The sequence below is a fragment of the Pagrus pagrus genome, assembly GCF_965226575.1.
Source record: "Pagrus pagrus genome assembly, chromosome: 10".
In the NCBI taxonomy this organism is placed as follows: Eukaryota; Metazoa; Chordata; class Actinopteri; order Spariformes; family Sparidae; genus Pagrus; species Pagrus pagrus.
The window spans coordinates 23,812,851-23,835,689 of NC_140194.1; the positions used below are offsets into that span (position 1 = coordinate 23,812,851).

Consider the following 22,839-nt stretch of genomic DNA (forward strand, 5'->3'; position numbering starts at 1 on the left):
CCTTTTAACTTGACTAGTCACAAATGTGGAGGTGAATCAGTTTTAGTTTGAAAAAATGTTACTAAACCTTTAAGTGCTTCACATGTTATCACTGATCCAGTGTTAGAGAACATAGTACAGTAACAGGATATCGACTGTGATTGTGGTATATCCTCTTCTGTATCCAATCCATGGATTTGGTTTATTAACAGGACAGAATGGCAAAAGGTGATGACAACAGGACAAAAACTGAAGTAGTAGCTAAGTGGTAACAAGCCACACTAGCGGCTCTGTGAGACCGTACTCAGAGTGGCAGTGCTTTGAGCTTAATGCAAATATTAGTAAGCTATCATTCTCACATGACAGTGCCAACATGTTTATGTTTACCAGGTAGTGCCGCAGGAATGAGTCCTAAAACCCAGAAAATAAGTTTGTATTTTTGCACTTCGGCTCCCCTCGTCTCAAAGTCTATGGGTTTTAATGCTGTCACTAACAAATGGCTAAACGAGTCTACAGAGGTTAAGAGAGATATTGAACATCATTACATCAAACATGGACACTCATCTACTCGCTAGTCTGTCTTTAGAGGCGGACTCTAGTTGCAAACTCTTCTTTAGTATTCTGTTTGTGAGGTTTATATTTCTGAACGAAACCAGTAAGTAACTCACCCTGATTTGATATCATCAAATTTCATGGCAATCCATCCAACATTTGATGAAATATTATACTCAATATCACAAATTTTAAACAATGTAGTCAAGTTGATACATCCTTTGGGAACCAAGAATGTACATAAGTTTGCCCCATTTCATCTATTAGACATGGAGGTAGAGAAAACGTTTATGACCGAAGACAGGAGGAAACATCCTCAATAAATATGTGTACCAAATTGCATGACAATCCACCTGATAGGGGACATACTGTATATTATGGCTGGACCAAAGTGGTGGACCAGCCAACTATCATAACCATCCCTGGAGCATGGCCACTAGCTAGGCTAACAAATGGGTGTTAAGGAAAAAAAAACAGATGCAGAGCTCAGAGCTTGGAGGTGTGTGAGAGTCTGTGTGCTCAGGATGCTGCTGCGTGACCTCAAGGTGTGATGGCAAGTTAGTGGAGCCAAATGACAGAGCAGCTGGTGCCTACACTGTGTGTGTGTGTGTGTGTGTGTGTGTGTGTGTGTGTGTGTGTGTGCGCGCGCGTCTTTGTGTGTATATGTGGGTGTCAGTCAGGATGGGGACTCTATTACTGACACCATTGGTTATTTATAGCTTCTTTTTCCTGATTATCTCCCTCTTCTTTCATGCTCTCTCTCATACTCATTCACACCCATCACATTTTTGTCCCCTCTTTCTCCTTCACTCTTTGCACTTGCTCTAACGCTCCCCTAAGCGCTCACAGCCACATAGTGCATGCACACACACACATAGTGACACACACACACACACACACACACACACACACACACAACTCCTGTCACTAACTCTGTCCAGCAGCGATGACAGGAGTTGGTCAGTGTGCACTCTGTCACGACTAAGAGCTCTGTCGACAAAGACCACAAAGTGAGTGGATGAGCAGCATAGTGATAAAAAAACAATCACGCAGGATCTTGAGTGTGTGTGTGTGTGTGTGTGTGTGTGTGTGTGTGTGTGTGCATGCGTGTGTGTGTGTGTGTGTGTGTGTGTGTGTGTGTGTGTGTGTGTGTCAGGACAAACAGTGGTAGAAACAATGCAGAACAGAGATAAAGACCTAATTGCACAGTGTGGTTTGTAGGCTTTGTGTTTGTGTGTGTTCACATGAGTAGGTGTGAGGATAAAAATATGAGTGTGGGGGATAATGGGAGACAGAAAGGAGAGAGGCAGGCGTTTTGTGTTTGATACAATGTGTGTTTAATGCACATGCAGCAGAAGTCTTCCATGGACTACAAAGTATTTTCTTTGAGTATGGTTGTTGCTTGTTGTCACTTATCTAGCAGTTTGTGTTTATGGTAGTCAGAGATACTGCCCCTCAGCACTGCTGTGTATTGTAATTCACTTAGTATGTACAGTGTTTGGCTTTAGATTAGCTAAAATGTCACAGCCCAAACCATCTGTCGGTCTGTCATCTGATGACAGTAGCCTCAGAGTCACCTTCACACAGAAGGAACTATTTCCACATTTTAGGGGAACTGAGGACACTTCTTCTTTTGTTACCTACATCTTTATTGTGTTGACATTTTGTTGTAAAATACTACTTGTCAAAGGACTGACAGTCATAATTGACTCTGAATCTGTGACATCACACATACAGTCCTCAAGGGATATTTTGACAGTCACTTTGATTCACACCAGACCCCATGGGGTGATGGTACTGAGGAGTGGTTGTCATTACTTAATTGCCTACAGCATGACCATTCGGCGTGGCTGGTTTAGCTTGCAGGCTGATGCTAAGATCTGCTTGGATACATTTCCCCCCACAGTGCACTCCATGAAAGCAATTGCATTGCTGAAAAAAAACTATTCTGACCTTTTTAATAGCGTAAAAAAACACATTCATCAACTAATAAGGATGTGATGTGCATGATAAAATGGCTAATGGCTAGTGGAGCCACATGGGCCAGACTGACTGACGTCTGCTGCTCGTAAGGGTGGCTCTCCTCACCCATAAGCCTTGCTTAACAACACTACGAAGTGATGAATACTGCTCTTTCATGTATAATTAGTACTTACCATCTTTGAGGGAATGCAGACCTGGTATTAACATCCATCCTGAGTGCACGAATCACAAGTGGACAGCTCTAAGCCTGTCAGTTCACACCTGGCATTGACATGCATCTTGAGTGACCACTTGTAAATGGATCTCACTTCCCTGCTCTATATGCAAATAAACTTGTACATCAGTGGGACAAACGCGCACCAAAAAAAATTAACTTTATGTTAAACATTTGCTGAATTAACAAGAACGCCCAAATAGTTAGGAATATGTTGTAGACATTTGACAAAGTTGATAGTTTGCAACTCACAAAAATGAGCAATTTTATAAGGGAGTCTGGGACTTTATCCACGGGTGTCAAAGAACCAGACTATATTGGTTACTGTATTTATAAAATTTTATTGGCTATCAAAATAGTTTGCCATTCATTTAATAGTTGACAACTAATCTATTAATCAGTTATTTGCTGTAGCTTTAAAGGTGCAATATTTAAAAAGTGGTCACCTGTTGAATTCATACTCTCAACAAATGAGGAGCAGCATATCATCAGAGTAACTGCTTAGTGCTTCTAAATGTGTGTAAATGTCTATACACCCTCAACTGCAGCTTTGTTTAGCCTGTTAGCTCAGTTAGCTGTGCAGCTCTCCAGAATAGCAACGATACCCCATATTGTTGGTGTCTAAACAGCTTTTCAAGAGGTTTGAGGCCCGGGGCTTGCTGATTAGCATCCTGACTTCAGTAGATTTCTCTGGAACACTCTGAAGTCTTTGACATAACTTCAAAATCTGTTGATAATTTTAGTTGTTTTTTTTTTAATACTGTTTTAAATTAAAATTCTTACATATTGCACTTTTAATGTTGAGTGTTTTCTGTGGGGATGTGACAAAATGAAGCTCACTTAAACTAGACAGCATGCATACTAAATATGGCCAGTCTTTGAGTATGCTGCTGATGGACACTATTCTCCTACAATGAGATGCACAAAGGAAATGGAGGAGCTTCTCAGACAATTGCTGTCTCTTCCTGAAGTTGAATTGGAAGCAACTTTCCAAAGTCGCAGTTTGATTGACGTACACACTTGCTGTATCACTTCCTGTTAGTGGAAAATGCCTGGCCTCACAGGTGTTTGACACACAAAACAAACTTGACTTACACTTATGATATCTCGTGATTATCACATTTCAAAGGGCATTTTGGTTGAGAAGCGCAAACACCAATCATTTAATGTGATTATTGATTGCTTACTGACATCTGCCATCACACTAAACACCTGCTATTTGGCTTCTAACACGGACGCCACGTAATGATATCATGGAATATTATGGTGGTTAAATTGCCCATATGTCTGTCTCTGTGTCCATCTGTCTGGCTCGGTGTGAAATTAAACTATGTTTCAGGTCACTGTGCAGACTGTGCCAAAGCTACAGGAAATTACACACTGAAGCATACACACACACACACACACATATATACACACACACACACACACACACACACACACACACACACACACACACATACATATAGTGCCCTGTCTTTGCTGACAGAAGGCCTTGGAGAGTGGGTAATGAGAAAAGGTCCTCATGCATGAAAGCTCACGTCAGCAGGCCAGCCAGCTCAAAACCACACACACACACACACACACACACACACACACACACACACACACACACACACACACACACACACACACACACACACACACACACACACACACACACACGAATCCAAGACAGATACACCTAAAACGAATCTTGCTACAACACTAATCTTAAATATTCCTCTTCTTTTTTCAACTGTGTTCTCTCTTTTTTTGTGACCATCATTTCTTCAATGCTCTGGCGTTCGATCTTTCTCTCTTTTCCCAAGTTAATAAAGAAAATAGTCTCAGCTTCCTAGGAAGACAGTGATCATTCCTCTGAGTTAAATTGCTCTCCTTTTTTAAAAAAACATCTCACAAATGCATATTGTGGATAATGCACACAGATGTTATTGTTGTGACACAAAACAGGTTGATATATGTCATATGACTTGTGCATGGCGTTAGAAAAGTAGACTCCTGATATACCTCTATATTTCTGCTTTCAGAAGTCCCAAATTCAATTTTTCAGGTTCTCAGTGATTTATCTTTCATGTAACTGAAACATGCATCACCCTGGCATCAGCTCAGCTCACTGTTTTCCGCAGAGACTGCAGCATCCAATTAAGAGTTTGTACTCGTTTCACCTCTCTGGTGTAAGGGAAGATGGAAGAAAAGAGAGAATTTCAGAAGAAGTTGGCAAGTCATTAAGACAGAGTGAGAGACGAGAGGAAAGACTAAAAACCAGGCGAGTGTATATAGAGGCTACAAAGAAAGATTCTGTTTTATGCCATGGTGCAGTTTTATATTTATGCATTTGATGCAATATTTTGGCTCTGTATGTAATTTTGTTGGACACGCTCGCTGATGTGAACATCAGACATGTAAGAATAAGGCAATTTATTCGTCCTCGATCCAGTGTGTAGATCTGTGCTCCAGCCCCCTGTGTGAAAGTCAACGATGTAAACAGGAGCTGGGTGTATTTATATAGGACTGGCAGGCTGCCTGATTGATCTGAAACATTACACTGCTCAGGACTGTGCTGTCTTCCAGACCACAAACACACAGACTCACACGACATAAACATGCTCTGACACACATACACAGTACAGAGATATAGTGGCACTTGTTTGTCAGATGTTCAGAAACTCACACTGCTGAGGTGTTTGGAAGACAGATCAGTGTGTATGTGTGTCATAGATGAAATCCCCCTTTAATTATTTAAGAGCGTTGTTGCTTTGCAATTTCAGCAATACTGTGCATGATTATAAAGATGCAGTATATTAATCAACAGTGGTTTATCCTCCGTGGTCGCCATTTTTGCAGTTTACATGGTAACTTTCTAATTTTTAAGATATATTTTTTTAGTAATTAATGTAAGTCATCATCTTGAAGGGGCATGGGAACACAGTGAGTGACGATTTTGTGTGCACCTTTTTGTCCTCCAGTTGTTCACTGCAAGTCTTTAAAGGGTAACTCCACCAATGTCACATATCAGAGTGTGTTCACAGTCTTGGGTAGTAATACTGCATATCATCTCTACTGGAGGCTAGGGGCTTAAGGCTACATTAGCCACTCCTAGCTTAACACACCTAAATCTCCGGTTGAACCGCAGGCATTGTGGCAAATACAGTGCCAGGTTTTGACAACCAGGAATTAATTGAATAAAAAAGACGATATCTCTATCTAGTTTAAATAAAAATAACAATGCAAGTATGACAGTGTTAAAAGAGTATAATGTCATGAAAATGGCAAACATACAGACTTGGATTGACCAGCCTGGATCGGCCCAAAAGTCACAAAATCTGCCAAGTAATTCTTAAACTCAATAATTAGCATGTTTTACCTCATTTGGCAAGGAGCACCAACTTTTTGGAGTTCCTGTCAGCTGCTAGCAACAAAATGGCCCAAAGCTCCCTGTAAAATGACAGATTGTCATTTTTATACAATACGTTTTTGTACAAATTAAGCAAGATACAGTATCATCATTTAATTGCTTTTCATGCTTCCATGTTCTTAGACTTAATGCTAAACCAAGCTAAGCTTGAGCTATATATTTGTTTCATAGTTATATGAGTGCGATTGATATTGTCATCTAACTTGGAAAGAAAGCAAGTAAGCCTATATCCCAAATGTTTCTATTCCTTTAATTCAGCCGTCATGCATTCACACAACAGCGGTATTTCTTCAAGTATTTCCCTGAATTTTACTCAGCAGAACCAATAAAATCCCCATGCTTCTAATCAAGTTGTTAAAATGGTTCTTTGTAACTTCTCAAAGGAAAACTAATTTAGATTTTCTGAACAGTTGCCCCTGGGCTCAACAGTCCTGCTCATATGGGTCTGCTACAATGGCTACATTTGTTTTTCATTTCTTTCACTTATATGTTGGTGTTACTGTAGCAGTGTTGATTGCACAAACACAGATTAGTTTAAAATTGATCTAATATAACTCATGACTAGACAATACTATATTAAAGTTGCTTGATTAATGATTGATTAATGAAGAGGAATCAATAAAAATGTGTTCAAATATGCACTTACAGTTCTAATTTGCATGTTCTTATACACATTCATAAATGGTGAGTGTGCACATCCGAACAGAGAGTTGCTGCAATTATGGCTTAAAGTTCTGTTTACAACCACAAAGAGCAGCAGGCTGAGAAACAGATCTAGTGACATGATCCATCTGTGTCTATCGATCATTCTTCTCAGCCCCGTTTCCATACTGTGGACAGCTTTGCACCTGCACATGCGCCCCCTAATTTAGCCATAACCTGCTCATAACACAAATGCCCACTTCTTTTTGTGGCTTACAGTAATCATATTCCAAAATATTCAACACCAAAAAGCATTAAATCACGTGCCAGCGCTCACGTGACGTGCTCAAACCCTCACTGACAATAACACTCACATGCTCTCTTTTTTAGATCACTTTTAAAACGCATCCAAAATAGGCAGACAAGTGATTTACGAGTAACTTAAATTGAAAATAAAAAGAGGAATAATAGATATAAAGAGACATTAAATATTTACACATTAAATGTATTTACAGATTTTGAAAGGAGGTGATAGATCCAATCAAATGGGTGCTGGTCACAATCTGGAGGCCCCAGATTTGTTTTTGTTCTTGCAGGACTCAGCACAAATTAAGCTCTGGACTTAGGTACAGTTTCAAAACCATCCAAACACGATTGATGATAATTTTGCTAAATTATTACCTTCATGGATTTGGTTGGCAATTTCTGTGCCCGATGATGCTTCAATTGTCTTTGAATGAGCCTTTTGCTTCTTCTGAGTTCTTCCACTCCCATCTAAAACTTCTCTTTGAATTTCAGTTTTTTGGAGGATTTTGAATTTGTGACACTTGGACCTCTTTGATTCATCCATTCAAAAGTAAAACTGAGCTGTAAAAAGTATACTTTTTATGTTACAGACTAAAGAACTTTGACATCATTAGCATAAGTCAGAAAGCTTGTTTCGAGATGTCAACTCGTGATGGTCTATGTGCATACATGTGGTAGGCAAGCTGGTGAAACGGTATTTCCCCTCATCATGGAGATTAGTGGGTGATTTAGCCATTGGCTTATCTCTGTGGTGTGTCAGGAGGTGTCAGGAGGGCAGAGCCTCAATTATAGCTGCTTAATATGGGTGATAGTAACAGATACCAGACTAGAAAACCACACTGTAAGTTGATAGACATGTTTAAAGGCGTCCTCCTCAGTCCTTTCTGTAAGGAGATCTTGTTCAGCCCAACTCATGTCTGTGTGGGGACGTTGTCCATCTGAATGGCTTTACAATGTTGCCCCAACCTGTATCTGTCTGTCTGTATCAGTCAGTTGTTTTCTCTCTGTGTCCTCTCTGTTGTTCTTGGCTGCCCATCTCTCTGTCATCTTACTCTGTTTGACTTTGTCTGATCCATCCATCTGTACAGTCTTACCTCCTGTCTGCCTGGCTAACTGTCTAACTGCGTTTGAGTCTGTCTGTCGGTGCAGCTGCAGTGAAAGACACCATGACATTTAAAGCAGCAGTGTCTAAATGTCAGCTTAGCCTACTGGTTAGGGACCCTCCCCTCGCTGCCCCCCAGTCCAGCTCGCTCTTTCTTTTGTGTTTTTGTTGCAACTCTCCCCCAACCACCTGTGTTTCTCTCCGACCCTTCACCCCTATTCTTCAAAACCTTCTCCCTGCTTTATATACCCAAACCTTCTACTATATCCCAGGAGCACATTCTCTGTACTTTGCACCTGCTGTTCACATAATCTCATTATGATAACTTTAAAGGAGACATATTATGCTAATTTTCAGGTTCATAATTATATTTTACTACTAGAATAGGTTTACATGCTTTAATGCACAAAAAACACATCCGTTTTCTCACACCATCCAGTGCTGCAGCATTATATTCCCCCTCTGTCTGAAACACTCTGTTTTAGCTCCTTTAGCTCCTTTAGCTCCCAAATACCCACTCTCCTCTGATTGGTCAGCTCACATGTGCCTGAGCCAGCACCGCTTACAACAACAACAGAGCAGCTGTGCCAAATTAATTCTCACATGCCAAACTAGACCCTTGGCTTAAAATTTGCAGCTTTGTGACATGATGAGGTAGTGTGATGTCACAAAGTCATGGAATTAAAGGCAGGACTACTGACAAGACGTTTCAGGAGCAGTGTTTTCTGTCGGAGAGTGGAGCTCCCTTAGGTGCGGGTTTGGGGCTTTTTAACTTAAAAGATCTTTAATATGCAGAAGAGCCTTTTATAAAACACTGAAATAGAGGAAAAAAATAAAATCATAATGTTGCCTTTAAATTGACCTATTTGTAGTTTATGTATATATTTCCATACATCTATCTGTCTACTGTATCTATCAATGTATCTGCACGCTAGTACACCTGGCTATCATAGGCACACATTTATTTTTTCTTATTTTTGATTGTATTTATTTTCTTGTTTTCAGGGTTCTGATATCTGTGTAAGGATTATGTAAGGGGCTGTTGCTACTGTGTCCGTGCACAAAAGAAATTCCAAACCTATTATTCTTTACCCATCGACTAATGTGTGTGCATTTGTGTGTGTTTAGGATCATCCACGAGGACGGTTTCTCTGGCGACGATGTAAAGCAGTACAAGCCTGTCGTTTACAGCAACACCATCCAATCTCTGGCTGCCATCGTGCGTGCCATGGATACACTGGGCCTGGAGTACGGAGACAAAGAACGGAAGGTCAGCTCTCATCCCCCACACTCGCACACACTTTCTAAGCACGTCCATCAGACACATACAGCGGATACACACACACACACACACGGTGGCATATGTGCTTTATTTTTCAAATACTATCACCAAATTTATAGTGCATGATGTCATACAATCACACTGAAATTTAGCACAGACACAGGACCATCACAGATTGTTTATATTCTCAAGTCCATAACTGTGAACTGAATAAGGCTGAATGATGTCAATCAACATCCTGAGCTCCCAGTCCTGAATGCAGCGAGTAGCCACTGGATGAATAAGAAGTACTGCAGTTCAGGGAGAGGACACAGTGTGCCATACACAGAGTTACTGTCTTTCAACCAAAGCACCAGGAGTCCAGCTCTTGTATCGGACCTGATAGAGTGTCTCTAAGTAAGACACTGATCTCTATCAACTTCAGGTCCTTGCTCCGACCTCTTGGAAAAATACATCTCATATGAGGATGGAAAGAATATCACATTATGTCTATTGGGTCACCATAATTGTAGGGAGCCTGTCAGGTTCACTGCAAGAGAATACTGTAGTTACCACGCACTTTAGCCTGCCCCTGTACGTGCTGACTGTGCGTGTTGTAAAAGTGTACATTAACCACGCAGTGTACTGTAGGTGGAACTTGTTGTTAATGTCACAGCTTATTAAAGCTGCTGTTACAGTACTTTGCTTTGGAGAGCTGATGCAATGGCATTTTCCACCCACAGTGAGAACGAATTGTACAGACTGTTATTTATGCATTAGAGATTTGAAATATTCCTGCTTACTTCTTTTATAATGTGATTGTCCATAATTGATGAGTATTCATCAAAACTAGAGCCCGATATATTGGTCAGACAATATTATTGTCCGATATTGGCCTGTGGCAGATATATTGTATCAGTGTATATGTTGTCTGATATATCCTGATATATAACCTTTTTCTTTTTAAAGAGCATAATGCATAACTCAACACTCAGGATAATGTATCATTATTAAATTCCCAGTCGAGCTTGTTTCAGTGCATTGATGTAATTTTGGACAGTAAGTCTAAACTTTAAAGGAGACATATTTTTCATTTTCGTTTTTTTCCCCTTTTCTTCAGTGTTTTATATACGTAGGTACTTGCATGTAAAAGCTCCTCTCTCCCACAGAAAACACTGCTCGCAAACACCTCGTTAGTAGCCCCCCCTTTAATTCTGTGACTTTGTGACATCACACCACGTCACCATGTCAAACATTTGCGAGCAGCTAGTTTGGTACGTAAGAATTAATTTAGCACAGCTGCTCTGTTGTTGTTAGCAGTACTGGGCTCAGATGTGTGTGTGCTGACTAATCAGAGCAGAGTGGATATTCAGGAGGGGCCTTAAAGAGACAGGAGCTAAAACAGGGCTTTTCAGACAGATGGGGAACACAGTGCTGCAGCGCTGGACAGTACGTGTTTTTTTTGTGTTTTTTGTGTTTTTTTTTAGCATTACGCCATGTAAACCTATTCCAAAAACAAAATGATGAACCTCATGAGCATAATATGTCTCCTTTAAAATATTCTGCCTCAATTACATACTTGTCTTATGCTTGATAGGAATAATGTGTTTATTCTCTCATTATGTTTATACACTACATATAAAATAATATTGACTTATATATCATCAATTGTGATTTTTTTTTACTCCCTAATAATGGTATCAACCTCGGCCCCACAAATCCTGTGTCGACCGGGCTCTAATCAAAAGATCTTCAAAAACAGCATTTTAGCAAAGTCGAGGGCAAAACCTCACAGTCACCATGCCATAGGCTCACAGGCAGCACATAATTGCAGGACTATGACAGATTTGTGTTGCAATGTACACACTTTTGTCGAGTTAATAAGTAAATTCAGCAGGGTCTGTTTCAGCAGCACAGCACATATTATGTTGTCAGCTGGAGGTGGCCGAGCGTGGGGTGAAATCTCAGCTTCTCTTGTTTTTCCTTGTTTGGGTATCATACTTAAGTGCTTACCATCATATTTCAGGCAGAAACTACAGTCACACAGCAGTAACAGCAACATATTGATCATTTGCCTTTTGGAGTATTTTGTGAGATAAAGTCGAGATGGTTAAGAAATGCAATGACGATGATTATTTCTTTTTGTTTGTTTTGTATTTGAGATTTTTAAAGAGGTGAAACCACAACAGTTGTATTTTTAAATCCCACAGTATGAGGACCAACTCTGACTGTGACTTTGTTATTGAATGTCAGCTCTTCATCGCGCTGGGTCTTTCATTTGTTAAACTGTCAACACCAGCATTGATTTGATGGCTAATGGGAAAGGCTGCCAACGAACTCTGTCATGCTTGTGCCAAAATTCCTTCATGCCAATCTAAGTTAGTCCTGCTTCTAAGTCCTCTAAATCCTAAAGCACACAAGTTCAATATATGATACGCTAATTGAGGATTATGAGTCTAATCCACAGAAGAGCATCAGTCCTATCTCAATACAGAGCAATGGTAAGAGGTTAATTACAGATGTGAGGATCATGAAGACACAGTGTTGCATTATACCAACCTCTCCTGGCCTGTGTCTCAGTTTTAGGTCCCAAAATTCTCATAATTCAGGCCATTAGAGTTGTCGGGATTGGAATTAGCTGTACCTTTGTACCCTGTCGTCAATGTTGGGCGTGGAGGGAGCTCCAAATGGATTACAGTGTTTCCCGTCTGGAATTTATAAGCCCACACAAATGGACTTGGCCAAAAACTGCACATTGGCGGAGAAGTCTGGAACGGTGCGTTCAAATACAATAATAACTGACCTTTCTAATTAAACGGATGCAATGCATCAGGTACAAGCTCATATGTTGGCTCTTGAATGCAATGTGTCAGAGCTTTTCACTCTGTGGTGAATTTGCACAACAGATTTTGATATTATTTATAGCAGTATGCTGTATTAGTCTCCTGTGACCCCGTCTACATATCAAACAACCACACGTGGGTTGTGTGAAGACTTTAATGCTGTTGTTGTTTGATGTTATATACAAGGAAACCAGGCAGTTAAAAGTTCCTTAAAGGGGTGCTATGTAGTTTTGGAGAAGAAATTCAAACTCAGAATATTAATATTTACAATATTAATGAGGTAATAATAAATAATCAGAAATATTTTACTTTTCCATAACAGAATAAACAAGCTGTTCTCAGAGGAAAATAAGGTCCTCAGAACACTGTCTGAGGCTAGAAAGGTGGCAGGGTCCGCCACATTGACACAATCAGTCAACGATGATCTAAAGACATAGAATGTGTCTGTATTGTGTACAGTGTAACAGTGACGTTGATGATGTGTCATTGTTGACTATAATGTGGTGATGATGACGTTTATAATGACTAATAATGCCTCAGTGAATGCAGTGAAGCCTGTAGATGAGTCTCGGCACAACGCTGTGTCTCTTAAGTCACCCTGTTAGCGGTCACAGGTTTGTCTTTGGTAGCAAGTTTTATTGAATATTTGAGTAATAGAGGCTCTGGATTACTCTTGGATTTCCTGTTCCTGTTTCCCCTCTCTCTCTCTCTCTCTCTCTCTCTCTCGCTCTCTCTCTCGCTCTCTCTCTCTCTCTCTCTCTCTCTCTCTCTCTCTCTCTCTCTCTCTCTCTCTCTTACACACACACACATACACACATAAACAGACACGTGTCATTGGTCTTAACCTTACCCAAAGGCACAGTATATTTTTAATCACAATGAAGCTATTGATACACAGACTAGAGAGCTGAAATAACAATACACCTATTGATTAGGATATGATATCTGTGTGTGTGTGTGTGCATGTTTGTGTGTTTTAATATATCTTGGTATTGCATTTCTAGTCAGAGGTGAAGGGAAGGGCCTCAGGCATGATGGATTATTATTGCCATAGAATCATTTAGGAAAGAAGGCATCGTGTGTGTGTGTGTGTGTGTGTGTGTGTGTGTGTGCGCGTTGTTGAGGTGATTATTAGTAATGTGCCAGGTTGTGACCCCAAGAAAACTTCCTCTTCCTTGTAAACAGATGATGGGAGTAGCCCACATGGAGATGCAGCAATGGATCTTACTGTATAAAGGACAGGATATGGTTTAATTATTGAAAATTGACAGGATGAGATGGCAGTCAAGTGAGAAAAGATGGATGGATAGATTGATAGAAAAAAAGAGGTGCAATTCACAACTTTAGAACAGCTCAAAATCATTTGGTCCTTAATAATCGGTGACGCATGCTAGTTGTGCAACAGATCACAAAACTCTGGGATCATATCACAGTTTTGAGTGATGGATCCGATTATTTTTCAGATCAGCAAAAAGTATTGTATTATAAGCTCTTTTACATCCATGGTCACCACTCTGTTGTTGCTTAATGTCCTAACTGCAGCACTTTCTGATTGGGTACACATCATGGGTAATAGCATATCAAGAATGAAGGCTGCTGTATCTTTTGACAGGCAAAGAGAGACCAGAACTGCTCTGGTGAGAGCGGAGGTGTGTGTGGAAGGGAAGGCAGCACATACTGTCAAAGTTGCAATAAATGTCCCATTCTTATGGTCTGTGGCACAGTCCATACGTATATGGGTACTTTTTAAGAAATAGCTAGTTTTGGTCTGGTTTAGGGTGAGGGATGACAGAAGGTTATGAGAGAAAAATAAAATGAAGTATTATAGAAGAGAGACATTTTTTAGTTGTTATAAAAGCCAAAAAGCTGAAAGGGAAAGAGGAAGGACAGGAGATTATTTAAAAGAAAATGGAGAGAATGTGACAGTGGACAAGAAACAGATACGGACCAGACTGAGTTTTGTTTAAACTACAACTCCACATCTGACTTCCCCTCAAAGTAACCAGAGGACACTACTCAATCCATAAAGGATGAGGAGGATAGCTCAAATTTGGGACACCTACTCAGACATAAACTTGTAAGTTTTGTCAGTGAACATCTGATAAAACTGGTGTTGAATGTAATAATGTGTGTTCTACGTTATTTTTCCGGTATTAGTTTTCTCTTTATCTCCCTCCCTTTGTTTCTCTTTTACAGTACAGTGAATTGCAATCACAAATATTAAACCCCACCTGTGCCACCAGATTTTTACTTTGCTTGCTCTCACCACGTCTTATGATAGGACCCCCTATCTGTTGGCTAGTTGCTGTGGCAACCCAGTGTTTTGCCTTGCTCTTAACACATTCCGCAAGCCTATGTCCAAGGGCGGCGTGACACATACACTTAGACACACACACACACACACACACACACAGAGTCACACAGTGATAGCGCGCTTGAAATAGACTGAGTGTTATCACTGCCGTATGAATCTTCAAGCAGATTTCACCCAGGTTTCAAAGAAGAAGCTGCGACCATGCAGCGTCTGAATAACTGTTTAAACCTCCTCAGGTATTTGGCTGTAAAAGAAAAAAAAAGATATTTTAGATTTTAATATTTGTTGTTTTATATTATAATAAGATTTCTTAAAGTTCTTTTTTATTTATTTTTTTATATTTTGGTCAGATTCTGAGTGACTTTCATTAAGTACTAATTTACCATTACACTAAACCACTTCCAGGAGAAGTAGTAACTAGTACTTATCAGCAATACATGAGGATGCAAATTTTTAGATATAAGACATTTAGCTTAGTTTTGAAGCAAGTACATCAGCCACTCAGAGAATATTGAAAACCCCTTTTGCAAGTTTATCTTTTAAAATGAGTCTACTAGAAACATGGTGGTGATGGTGTTTTCAACCAACTTGGTTCAGTTAACTTAACTTAGCTACAGCTGATGAAGTCATGGAGTGTGGAGTAGTAGATCTGCCATCATCACCTCTATAAACTTCACACTGTATGTAGTGTGTTCAGGTATAGCAGCAATAACTGAGAGGGACAGACCTTATCCAACGGTCATTTTGTTGATTATTTTTTTATTAATGAGTGCCTCAGTGTCCTCATTGTCAGTGTCAAACCTGTGTAACATAATCATGAAAGATAACAATCAAATATAAATAAAGATACATTGAACATTTTTAACCATTATGTACAGTAATTTTTTTGCATATCGGTAAATTTTAGCTTGAATGCCAGAACTGTATAATGTTAATCAGTGAATGCAGCCTGCTAACAAATCTGTACATCATAATCTTTGCGCTTGAGTGAATTGTCGAGGCACAGCGGGCTTTCTTTCACCTCTACTGTACTGATTATACAGAACTGCAATCTCATTCTTCGTACGGACTTCTCTGAATAGCGTCAGTGGGTCTTAAGAGCGAGCCTAGAGCGGTAGCTGGTGATTTCTTTCTTTTTTGTTTTTTTTCTCGAGTCTGTGCCAGTGTGTGCGTTACTGATGCATCGGCCTTAGGCTCCATTTTCTATACACTAATTGCTTCAATGCATGCACACAATTCTTCTGGTGAAAATTCCCTAGCATTACATCATGTGTGTGCATGCATGCTCAATCTTATTTGTTCAATGTCGGCAGATCTGCTTGTTGAATAAATGAAGGCGGAGGCTGACTGCAGATGGTAGACAAACGCATACATACTGTACTGTACATATAGCAGAGGCTGGAGATGGAGAGCCACTCCATTTCATCATCATTCTGTCATTGTCATCATTCTCATTATAAAGAAAGACAGATAAGATGAGCGTTTTCAGTACAGCTTTCAATAATATTAAAGTCGGACTGATCCACAGCCTTCAGATCTCTCCTCATCATTACAGCTGTTATTGTGGCATCTATTACACGATTTGAAGGTAGAAGGACTGATGAAGAGAAAGAAATTAAGGACACAGCTGCTGTTCAACTGCAGCACATAACACGCACGCATGCACACACGCACACGACAACTGACACGAGAAAAACACTTTGTGTCTCAATGGACTCTTGAAGGGAGAGGGGGGAAGAAGGCGAGGGGGAGATGGAATGAGTCGAGGGATGAGATGAAGGGATATACAGAGTGAGAGGAGGAGGGAGAGAGAAAATTGAAGAGAGAGAGGGAGCTGGCAGACTGGTGGCTGCCTGTTGTTTTGGAAACCAGCTAGTTGTCCTCGTGTGTGTGTGTGCGTGTGTTGGGGGGATGTCGACAACGCCCCTCTGATGATAATGTTCCCTCTGCTCGTTAAAGAATGAAACCACCTGCACATGGACACAGTAGTAGTGTCAAGTGGAGGTAAGCATGGTTTCCTTTGCTTTACTTATTTAGGCTTTTTGAAGTATCCAAACCTTTAAAGAAGCACACCATGCAAGCTTTCAAGAACACATTTTCTTTTGTTCAAATGTCACAAATGTCTTTAGCCAAACGGGAGAGGCAATATGATTTCTGTAATAGGGAAACAAAGTCCCTCGGAGCACATTGTTGGACGCAGTCATTTAGCTACTAGCCAAAGAACATCGCTGTGAGAAACATTCATTCATGGGGCTTCTTTCTTGCTGTCAGCAAATCCAATGGAAAAATAAAACTCGACAATCATTTGTTCAAACTGAAAATTATTGTCTACCCAAGGTCAATATAGAGTACATTATTTGTCTGTGGCATAGAGGTCCAAAACTATTCAGGACATATCAATCAGCCACTGTTGCACTGGGTGACAAGTTCCTTTGTTACAATGGGTAATAATGAAATTGATTGTCAGCCGCAGTTGTGGTATTTTCATGAGATTTGTTGGCAATACAAAAAGTAAAACCTAGACTTGGGCACTGTCTACCAAAGCGGCATAGGAAGATGTCCACAGTGAAACATTGTGATAGAGAACAATAAAGGGGCTAGTGTGTCCCTGCATAGTTTGTCGCGAGGCAGGAGTTGCACATTAGCATACCACTGCTGTTTCACCCTGTCGATCTCACCCAGCTGAGAAAACTGTCTCTTTTTCACCTACAACATACACCCCTGGCCTGGATTTAAAAAGGTTTTTGTCTCCGCACCACATGTTCATAACATAGCTGTGTTCAGCCACAGAAGCTTGACACAAAGTTAGCCGACTAGCTATACTAGCTATGACCTGAAAACACAAACAACAATGGCATAGTTGAGAGAAAAACACTATTAGCAGCCGTCAGAAAAGAAACTGCCGCCACCGATGTAGCCGGGGTACTTGGCTTTGCCTAAATGGAAAGGTTTAATAAGAAGGTAAAAAGCAGGAAATGGAGACGTAACAAACTTCGTTTCATTTTCTCTCCCACGTGTCACTAACGGCAACTATGCCTGGCTTACAGCAACTCTGAAAGGACACACTATTTGTCTCTCTAGTGGGGGCCTTTTAAGTCATGATGTCGCAATGGTAGAGGGCTCAGTAGTCGGGCCCCGCTGTCAGCAGGATGGATGATGGCATCGTCTATTGGCCCAGCCCTACTAGAAAGAAGAAGATCTCAACTACACACCTTAACAAGGTTTTGTGACTGTAGTACACACAATTGCTTATGTGATACTTGTCACAACAAATATATATTCTACAATTGGAATACATTCATAGTTGGATTAATTTGGGATCAATAAGGCAAATGCTATATGGTGTACATCATTTATTTAACGGATCTTGCTTGTTTCTCATGGGTCTCAAGGCCATTTAACACAGGGATGGAAAAAAGATAATTTTTCAACTGCAGAATCAATATGTTCTTTTAATTATTCAGGAGGCTAGTGGCTATTGAGGTTGTTGTTTACAGAGTTAAGTAAAAAATGTAAATGCAACTTCACAGTGCTGTGAATAACTCCTAATAATACTGCTGTCGAAAAACATGTGGCCCGTTTTTTTTTTTTAACACGTGCACAGTTTGAGAAGCGTGAGAAAAATGACACCTCCTTTCTATGATTCTGATTTAAAGTTTTAAAAACTGTTATGAGCCAACTCAAACAGGATGGGCAGCTGTGAATGGAGGAGGCATTAATGAAACCATCAGTGTTACCTGCATGTGACTTCTAGTCTCAGCACAGCTTGTCGTCAGTACAGAGCACGACTGTTCTGTGCTGTGAGTGTGTGTACGCCCAAACCTGTGACATGCATGTGAGATTATTGATCAGAATATCAAGCTTTGTGTGTGTGTGTGTGTGTGTGTGTGTGTGTGTGTGTGTGTGTGTGTGTGTGTGTGAGTGTGAGTGTGTGTGTGAGATTATAGATTCCTTCCAGCCAGGTTAAGAAGGTCATTGTATGGACAGAGCCTCCACACACTCGCATTCAGATGTTTGAAGTTTCTGTGTGTTGTTGAGCGAGTGCGAGTGTGTGTGTTTGAAGTGTGTGTGTCAGTCTGCCACCTTCCTGCAGTGCTGAGCTCCCTTTGATTTCTGTATCCTCCCTCTCACCTCCCTCCCCTCCTTCTCTCTTGTTATTTTCAGCATCTCTCCCCCTTTACGCATCCTCTCTCCATTATTCCTCTCTTCTCCTTTTTCCTCCTTTTCTTTCTCCTCTGCCTGTCTCTCCTCATCATGTCCTTCCTCATATCATCTTTTCACCTTTAACCACCCCCGCCCTTCCTCCTCCACTCAATCACCCTCCTCTCTCCCTTTTCCCCATAACTTTAATCTCTTCTTATCATCTTTCCTTCACCTTTTCTCATTTAATCCTGCCACTGACGTTTTCTCTGTTATTTCCCTATATTGTTACGGTCATCAATCCATTCTGTCCATATCGTCAAATCCGACGGATCAATAAGCTAAGCACCCTAAAAGACGCCTGATTGGCTCGTTCCATCAATTCATCTGGCCACTCGATCATTAATCCTACACCCTAGTGATGAGAGGTCATTAGTCTGCGGGTTTACTGCAGCTGGCTAATTAACGCACACACAAGCACACTGAGGATTTTAGGCCAGCTGTGTGTGTGTGTGTACTGAATGTTTGAGCGTATGCAGAGAGAGCGAGCGAGAGACAGAGAGATAAATATAGTAAACCAGGGAGAGGGAGAACAGAGAGAAAGAGTCTGCCTCATGAAAGTGAGATTGTCACAGCAGAGAAGTGAACCGTATCCTAGCAACAGAAAGGACCGTGATCCCATACCTGAGATTTGGGGAGTGTGTATGCATTTGTTTCCATGTGTGTTATAGGTTAAATGTTGAGATATTGCAGTTTATCTTGTACTATTTCTAAAAGATCCTTTATCCACAAATTCTCTGTTTCACTTGGATCACTTCACTGGAAGCTGCCCAGTTCAGTGGCCATATCCCACTGTTGGCTGCACCGAAGCATCAGGGCCTGGTTCAGTAGCTTGTTTCACTGTCACCCTGTAGTCAGGACCAGCTGGGACCTTCCTGTGTACAGTTGGCATGTTCTCACAATCCAAACACACGCAGGTTTGCTGATTTGGCCGCTCTAACTTGCCTGTAGGTGTGAATGCGAGTATGAATGTGTCTGTCGGTGTCTGCCAGCCCCTGTGTGACAGACTGGCAACCAATGCACACTGGGATGGGCTCCAGCGTCCTGCGACCTTGAACAAGCTAAGCGGTTTAGAAATGGATGGATGCCTGACTCAGTAACATCTCAGCGATACTTAGTGAGGGGGAAACAAGCATTTCCCCAAGAGTGGGATACCTGCGGATCAGGTCCTCTAATTATTTCGGACACACAGTTAGGGCCACAACTAATGTTTTTTTTCAGGTAATTTACTGTTCATCTTCTTGATTATAATCATTAAAAAAAAAAAATTCTGTAAAGTATCAAAAAAATAATTAAAATTGCCTGTTATATTTTTCAAAAGGCGTGTTTTTGTCCTTACTCTTGGGATGGAGATATCCATCTGTCGATCGCTGCGGTCCACACGGAAATATCTCTACAACACACACACAGACTAACCCATGAGGACAAATTGCCATGACATTTTCTACAGACATTCATGGAATCTGAATGACTTTTTTAAATTCTCTTCTAGTGCCACAATGAGGTTGATAGTTTACTAATTTGCTCCCTCGAAATGAATTCTAATAACTTTGGTAATCCCTTCACCTTTCATCCAGCTCCACCGTCAGCTCAGAAGACTTTTCGGTTAAGCTAAGGACATCAACCCGAGCTCTTAGGTGCTAATTAGCATATGTCTGCATGCTTAAACACTAAGCTAAGATGGTTAACATGGTAAACATTACAACATCTTATCATCAGCATCAAGACCTCAGGAAGAGCGCCAGTCTTTGAAGTCAACTTACTGGCCAAACCGTGTAATTACGTCACGTGATGCACTGGGGGTGCACTTTTTCCAATGAGCTTACATTGTGAAAGAAGTCTCTGTTAAATGGTAGATACATTTTTTTGAGAGCCACAAGATTAAATGATTTTGTTCCCATTCAAGTTAGTCGGAAGCCAAACCAAAAGTTAGCCAGCTTGGTCGGCAGAAGTCTCTAGTGTGCACGCACTATGTGCCCCAGATCGCAGAAAATCCAGGACACCAGGGAAGTCAAGCTTTTTGGTCCTCACGCGCCACTGAGTGGCTTTTATTGGAATGAGTGTGTCTCCGCCTCCGAAGCTGTATCTAATTAATTGCTAGATCCACAATTGGCATGTCAGCATTAACTTTTTGAGCGTGTTAGCATTCTATTGTTAGCATTTAGCTAAAAACAACCAACATGCTTACGTACATCCTCACAGTGCTGTCAGCGTGGCAGTAGACTTTTTGTCCAAATCCCAAAGACATGCAGTTCAACATCATATATCATATGGTTGAAAATCAGAAAGCATCAAATATGCATGTTTAAGTGGCTGGAAGAAGTGCCATTCTGGTAGTTTTGCTTAAAAATTATTGAAAAACCTTCTCTCAAATTGCTATTTGCCTAATCCACTCATGAGCTCTACAAACTGAATGGATAGACTGAGCCTCATTTGTCTCATTTGTCTGAGGGGGTTCAGGTTTTAGAGTGATGAAAGGAAGTATCAGAGACTGAGGTTGTGTTTGTGACAGAAGGATGCTTGTTATTTATGCGATCATCAACCATGAAGGGCAAGATTGGTTCTCAGAAGAAGGGTGTGTGTGAGTCTGTATGTCCGTATGATTGCTACCCACTCAGTGTGTTTTTGACTGCACTGAGCCACACCATCTAATTTCATTGCCCACTTGTCTTGGACAGTCTGTGTCTGTGACCCAGCAGTGTCTTTTAGATGGAATAATGTCTGCAGAAAACGTCATAGTGCATAACATCAGGAAGGCTCAGTTTAGGGCCCTTAGGGAAGGCAACATGCATGCACTTGCACCCACCCACAACTGGGTCTGTACCAGAGCTCCATAAGTCGCCCTGCAGCCTCTCTCAAACCACAGCTAATACACACACACACACACACACACACACACAAACACACATACACGTGCATAATACACAGTCTCTCTCTTACCAACCTCCTCAGTGTGTAAGCCAGACTGGTGCTGCCAGCATCATTTGACAGGCACATGGACCCGTCTCGCCATGCCAAGCCAACAACATTGCACCGCTAAGAACAGGACCATGATGCCTCGCTACTGTCGCCCCTGGTTACCAGGGCCGCCAATCATCAGCGCTGGTTTGCCAAGCACTGCCTTCAGAGAAAAATCCTTCCCAAAAAGCAAACACACACAGATTCAGTGACTTCATGGAAGGACTCCAGACCTTGTATGTCCATAAGCTGACTTCTCAGTGATTGCAGGGGAATTTTAGTCAGTAAGTGCAGCTAAGATTGACGTTATCACTTGTTTTACAAACAGGTAAGGGGGAAAGGAAAAAGTGACTGCCATGTCTAAAATGTTAAAGTTATAAGACCAGTCCTACAGTATATTGTTAGATAAACATAGCACAGAGCGGACAAATGTATTTGTTCATGACTGAGGCTGCTGTTCCGCTGCACATCCATGCAACAACAGAACATTATAGAGCAGTTCAGAAGGTTTTTTTCATGATGAAATAGATGGTTATATGTCAGGGAGTCACTTAGAGAAGGATTGTGATCAGTCACTCATGAAGGCAACTGGCATTTATGTGTGTGTGTGTGTGTGTGTGTGTGTGTATGTGTGTCCAGGAGTAGAGTTTTCTCAAGGGCTGTGTGTAAGTTACCTCAGGGATTGAGTTCTCAGGTGCTGAGAGAGCCAGAACATGGACCATACACCCCCCTGAGAGGGAAGGGGTGAGGGCGGGAGGGAGAGAGATGAAAGATTCTCCCTCAGGTGTAAAGCATGATGAATAGAGCGATGGAAGAGAGAAAAAAAAGCGCACATGGAGAGAGGGAGGGAGCGTTGGAGATGGTCCTTGGGGGTTTAGCACATGCCGCACACACGAACACTATGCCATTACATGCCTGTGTGTGTGTGTGTGTGTGTGTGTGTGTGTGTGTGTCCATATAGAGTGGATCAGGCTCATAAAGCACCATGTTTTAATGTCATCACATTTCCATGCGTCTGCAAAACAGCCAAATGTCACCAATTGCTGTGTCAGTTCAGTTCAAACCAC

The 22,839-nt window shown here is 41.1% G+C and overlaps 1 protein-coding gene across 2 annotated transcripts in view; it reads left to right on the top strand.

Annotated features, from left to right (window-relative positions):
• Positions 1–22,839, top strand: part of LOC311264289 (guanine nucleotide-binding protein G(o) subunit alpha) — a 109,907-nt gene that overhangs the window by 15,553 nt on the left and 71,515 nt on the right. For both annotated transcript variants that reach the window (XM_084365035.1, XM_084365034.1), the window contains exon 3: positions 9,325–9,466. In XM_084365035.1, the coding sequence (XP_084221161.1) occupies positions 9,325–9,466 (142 nt within the window). The remainder of the gene's footprint in view (positions 1–9,324; positions 9,467–22,839) is intronic.